The sequence below is a fragment of the Morus notabilis genome, unplaced genomic scaffold (assembly GCF_000414095.1).
Source record: "Morus notabilis unplaced genomic scaffold, ASM41409v2 Scaffold820, whole genome shotgun sequence".
NCBI lineage: Eukaryota > Viridiplantae > Streptophyta > Magnoliopsida > Rosales > Moraceae > Morus > Morus notabilis.
The window spans coordinates 59,959-65,613 of NW_010361101.1; the positions used below are offsets into that span (position 1 = coordinate 59,959).

Here is a 5,655-nt window from a genome sequence, read left to right on the forward strand (position 1 = left end):
CGGTATTTACTTAAGAGACAAAGTTTAATGCAAAGCACACTTTTGTCTTGTGAATACTTTGAAGTATAGTCACTAAGTAAAGGTTAAAATCGAAAGATACCTTCATGTATGTATGTGTTTATCGTTGTTAATTCTGAAGAAATATTACAATCTAGTGGGGGATTGTTAGAGAGATTGTAATATATCTCTCAATCTTGATATCACAAAATTGGATTAAAACACATTCGGAAAGAGTAGGCTGACGCAAGCACGCGCTGCAGCGCGCACTCTTGCGCGCTGCAGCGCACGGACGCGCTGCAGCGCGCGTTTGGGCGCTGCAGCCTGCGCAAAACAGACCCTCGGGTCTGTTTTGCTAGGCACACGTGCTGCAGCGCACAGAAGCGTGCGCTGCAGTGCACGGGCGCGCTGCAGCGCGCGTTTGGGCGCTGCAGCCTGCGCAAAACAGACCCTCGGGTCTGTTTTGCTAGGCACACGTGCTGCAGCGCACAGAAGCGTGCGCTGCAGTGCACGGGCGCGCTGCAGCGCGCGTTTGGGCGCTGCAGCCTGCGCAAAACAGACCCTCGGGTCTGTTTTGCTAGGCACGCGCGCTGCAGCGCACAGCAGAGTGCGCTGCAGCGCACGGGCGCGTTGCAGCGCGCGTTTGAGCGCTGCAGCGCAAATCTTCGACGGAAAATGTGTTCGTGTGGTTTAGTGATCTGAAAAGGTCTCGAACCATTGCATCTATTTGTGATATGTTTTCTCACATATCTGAGTACTTATTAACAATAGAAATAACTATTGTTATAAGTGTATCAGCATATAAAAGATAACCATCAAATTGAAAAGGTATCTTTATGTGAAAGGTTGTAACACTTAAAGAGAATGAACGCATCCCTGTCTTTATATGATGGACTTCAGAAAATACAGATTGATATACATTGTTCTGAAACTCAATATTTTTGCTGGATATTGTGTTCAAGGGTTTGTTGTATCTTGGGGGTAATTTGCCATTTAGAACTCGTTAGCAAACTTTGAGAAGTGAGGGCAAATAAAACCTTAAAGGAAAATATTCCTATACGCCTCAAACCCTTCTTTCTGAATTCTCTATTCTTTTCATCCTCTCAAATCCGAATTTTCCCAACAAGTTTAGCTTTTACTCTTTTACCACATTGTATTTATGTTTTTGCTATGAAACATTGTATTGATGTTTATGTTACTTTCATAAGGGATGATAAAATTTAGCCTCAGATTTTTTTTTTTTTTCTCTCAGTGATTGGATTTTTTTTTCCCCCAAATATATGCATGAAATGGAGAAAGGAGATCTTCATAGATAAAACATTTGCTAAAATTCTTTTTCTCTTCGTTTTCCTCTTTTGGTCCTTACAAAATGGAGACGTACAAAAGTTTTAAATACAATACTTTCAATTATTTCCTTGCATTTTATTTTTGGAGACAAAAAGAGAAACAAAAAGAAGAAAAGAAATTCTAATCTTCCCTTAAAACATTTTCCTTCATTCCTCACGCTTTAGTTATAACATCTTAAATCTTCTACTTTGTCACCTTTTGAGCTTACAATAAGTAGCACAACATAAAGCGCTCCACACGAAGCAATCTCTATACACGGCCGGTGGTCTTGTCAACATTACCACCAATAACAGCCTCATCTGGTATGTACTTTCCCCAGAACCAGTGTGCTTTCCACACTCTGTTCATCTCTTCAATCGGGACGTTCTTCGTTTCAGGCATGAAGAGGGCCACAAAGATTGTCATTATCAACACAAATCCGGCGAAGAAGAAGAAGAGACCAAACTTCATGTGGCAAAGCATGGCGAGGAAGCCCTGAGCAATGATGAAGGTGAAGAACATGTTGACTGAGACGTTGATGGCTTGCCCGGCTGAGCGGATCTCCAATGGGCAGATCTCACTTGGAACCAACCAACCCAATGGGCCCCATGACCAGGCGAATGCTGCCACATAGGCACAGATCATGAACAACACAAGGTTGGCTTCGGTGCTTGACAATGTTCCTACTCCTTTGAGGCCAAACTTCAAGCCAATCATCACTCCGACACCGATCTATTGAAATCAGCATGAACTCAAACATGTGAGTTGTAATTTAGATATACAATCTTTACTCATTGTTGTGGTTGAAACACACAATATTAAGGTCTCTTACTCTGCTAAAGGACAAATCTGAATTATGATATCTACCAATGTGGTTTTCACAAATCCATCAAGTAGAACTGAGAATGATAATAAAAGCACAGATTTTCAAAGAAATATGTCCTTGAGATTACCTGACAAATGATCATTTGGATACCACCTTCAAGGAACAAAATCCTCCTACCGAACTTGTCAACAGTGACGATGGAGACCACAGTGGCAACGACATTGACGATGCCGGTAATAACAGCAGACATGAGAGAAGCTTCGTCCCCGAATCCCAAAGTCAGGAAAAGGACGGGAGCGTAGAACATGATAACATTAATGCCAGTGAGCTGCTGGAAGAAAGGGATAAGAGAGCAGATCACAAGCTGAGGCCTGTATTTGGGTTGAAGGATGTTCGTCCATGGGTGTTGCACTTTCTTTGCAGCCTCGCTAGCTTCTAGAAGGTCCTGGAACTCCTCCTCGATGTTGTTAGTGCCACGGATTCTCTGCAGCATCTTCTTGGCCTTCTCTTGATTGCCTCTTTCGAGGATGGAGTTGGGAGTTTCGGGCAAGAAAAAGGCACCAACTGTCATCATGATAGCAGGGACGGCGGCCAGTGCCAATGAGACTCTCCATCCCCAGCCACCCTTGATCTTGGCTGTCCCATAGTTCACAAGGTTGGCCACCAGAATACCGATGGTGATGGCCATTTGGAACCCCATGTTGAGTGCTCCCCTGAGTTTTGCTGGTGCCATTTCTGATAGGTAAACTGGTACGGACTGCCGTGCGTAAAACAAAGGTAAAGAAAATGCTAAATTATCACAAAGAAACCTTGTTGATTCATATTCCAACTGACCTGTATCTTTTTCTAGAAATTAAATCTAAACTATGCTAGATAACAGTATACTAAGAAAATATAAAATATCATGTAAAGAATGTACCAAAACTAGTACCACGTTTAGATAAAACAAAACAAAAAATCATTATGTACCTGATTGGCGAAACCAACACCCACACCAAGCAACAGACGACCAACAATGAGGACTATGATGCCCTCGGCGACACCATTCAGAATGGAGCCGATCAAAAACACCAAACCTCCCAAGAACATGGTGGGCTTCCTGCCGAAGACCCTAGTAATCGAGGAAGCAAAGAAGGAAGCTACTAACGCAGCGAGGTAGAGGGACGAGGTGAAGAGCGTAAACAGGTGGCTGTCCAACTTGCAGTATGCGTTCTGTTCGCCGCTTTCGTTTGTCATCTTCTTGTGTACCGATGGGAAGAACTTGGTCAAGAACTGCTCCATTGAGGTGACCCCTCCTGCAATAATTTCGAAACAAGATCGATGAAAATTTTCAAGCCCCTCAAGACTTGACATTATGGTATTTGTGTCGCAAGATTTGTTACTTGATAGTAATGGCTCATCAAGTTTTAAATACAAAGTATGTATAACCATTAATTTTTGATTTTGAATATATATATTTTTTTTCACATACTAACTAATCTAAATAATGTCACGTCTTAAAAGGTGTAACATTGATCTATATCTTTTTTGTTGTCATATTTTCACAAAGGCATTGTTACATAGAACCCTGCTTTTACTGCTGCATAGGAAGGTTTTAAGGAAATAAATTACCCGAAATTCCGAGATCGTAACCGAAAATGAGACCCCCCATGGCGGCGACCAAGCAAGTGACAATGACGAAGACGGTAACGCCGCCTTCATAGTTCCTCCCTCCTTGAGCAACAAAAGCACCTCCTGCCATCTTTCTTTTCTTGCAAGTATCTAACTTTCTCAGTTCTCTATGTTCTTAAGTGAATATATATTTGAATCCTAATTATATATTCACTAGAAAAGAAAGATGGGTATTTTTTTTTCCCCCTTCAAGTTACATCCGCCCAGCTATGTAAATCTGTCTCTACCTTCCTCCTTTATGGCTTCCTAAGTTTTGGCATGTCGTTTATATAGGCCCTCTATTCTTATTTGAGCCATCCCTAATCCGTATTCCTTGATAACAAATTTGTTGTAAAAATAGGATTATGTATCTCAATCTTATGGCTTGCATTTGGTTTTACAGATAAACTCTAATTAGATAACAATGCCCGCTTAAGGCCCCGCTTAAGTCAAGGCCGCTATTATTAGAATCATTAACTAATTATCTTGTCTTTGCACCTCAAAACATTGAACATATTAATTAGTTTTCTTTTTTTCTTTAAAAAAAAAAAAAAACTTATTTCTTAAGTTTTAGTCAAAAATATTTATTTTGACAATCTTAATTTTTAGTACTTATTCCTTTTTTTCTTTTTCTTCTAAGAATTGATCGTATATTTATTTCTAAACCTCTCTTGTAACATTTGATATTTCATTGTAATCCTTTTTCAAATTGTTCGGTTGAAAAACAAGAATAAAAGAAAAAAAAAATCACTTACTTTTGCTATAGATTTTGAACATATGCACTTATTTATTATTACAATTGAATAATTTCCTTTTGAACTTATTCTTTGTCACGTTCCTTCCTGAAACAAGTTCCTCTAAGGAGTTGAAAAAAATAGAATAGTGTATCAATGTTTTAATATATATATATATATATATTTGTCTTAACACCAGTTTATTGTTTTTCTCCTTACTATTATATTACTCTATTATATGCATGGTTGTCATTCTTAACCAAAATTCTAATCATATTAGGTTTGTTGCTAGTACAAGTAAGAATTAACTAGGATTTTAGCACATTTACCCCTGAACTTTTAGGCTCGGGCAACTTTCTCATAAACTTCGGATTTTGGCAATTTACACCCTACCAACAAAAAAACAAAAAAACAAAAAAACAAAAAAACAAAAAAACAAAAGAGCAAACAAAGAACTTGCTTAACGATTGTAATCTGACCTATTTTAGAAAGCTTAATTCAAATTCTAACACAAGTCTCTCATTCCCTAATCCTCAACCATTTAACGAGTCGATGGTATGCATTATCAAAATTAGAAGCTCAGAAGACAAGTTATTGAAAGAAATGTCTGGAAGCTAAAAGTGTCAAAAACCCTAACTAACTAATCTCAGATCGCATAAAAAAAATAAGATTGATAACTATTTCCTCTATTTAGATAATCTGATCAAGGTGATATAGTCAAGACCTTTTCACATTGTTGATGATGACCATCTAAATTTGGCAAGGAAGAAGGATAAGATTAAACAATGACAAAATTGTGGATAGGGAGAAACCTGGAAATTAATTAAGTATGGTTATAAACTTTATAAAATGGAAAAAAAAAACCTACTTTGTCTACTAAGTTTGGTGAAAAGTGATGGATTTCAAATGCTGTTGAAAACGTGGTCAAAGAAAAAAATGGTTTTTAACACAATTACTCTCCGAACTTGTTGTGATTTAGCAAATTGCTTCTTAAACTTTAATTTTTGACAATAAACCCCTGAACTTGTAAAAATGATGCAATATGCCCTATTTAACTAAGTTTTACTAAATATGCTCAATGTTTTTTATTCAAAGGAATAAAAATTGAGAAATTAAAAGATT

General features: G+C 38.2%; 1 protein-coding gene across 1 annotated transcript; it reads right to left on the bottom strand.

Moving 5' to 3' along the window:
* Positions 1–1,350: 1,350 nt before the first annotated feature.
* On the bottom strand, positions 1,351–4,042 carry LOC21388257 (sugar transport protein 10). The gene is made up of 4 exons (XM_010098483.2): positions 3,761–4,042; positions 3,119–3,444; positions 2,277–2,906; positions 1,351–2,055 (listed from the first exon to the last, which is right to left on the bottom strand). The coding sequence occupies exons 1-4, from the start codon at positions 3,888–3,890 to the stop codon at positions 1,594–1,596; spliced, it is 1,548 nt and encodes a 515-aa protein (XP_010096785.1). The 5' UTR covers positions 3,891–4,042; the 3' UTR covers positions 1,351–1,593.
* Positions 4,043–5,655: the final 1,613 nt, after the last annotated feature.

Excerpts from the sequence above, each read along its gene's own strand:
- LOC21388257 (XM_010098483.2), bottom strand. The coding sequence starts at position 3,890 with ATGGCAGGAGGTGCTTTTGTTGCTCAAGGAGGGAGGAACTATGAAGGC. Across the intron at positions 2,907-3,118 it reads GTGTTGGTTTCGCCAATCAG|TCCGTACCAGTTTACCTATC; the intron begins GTACATAATGAT and ends TACGCACGGCAG. Across the intron at positions 2,056-2,276 it reads TCCAAATGATCATTTGTCAG|ATCGGTGTCGGAGTGATGAT; the intron begins GTAATCTCAAGG and ends TGATTTCAATAG.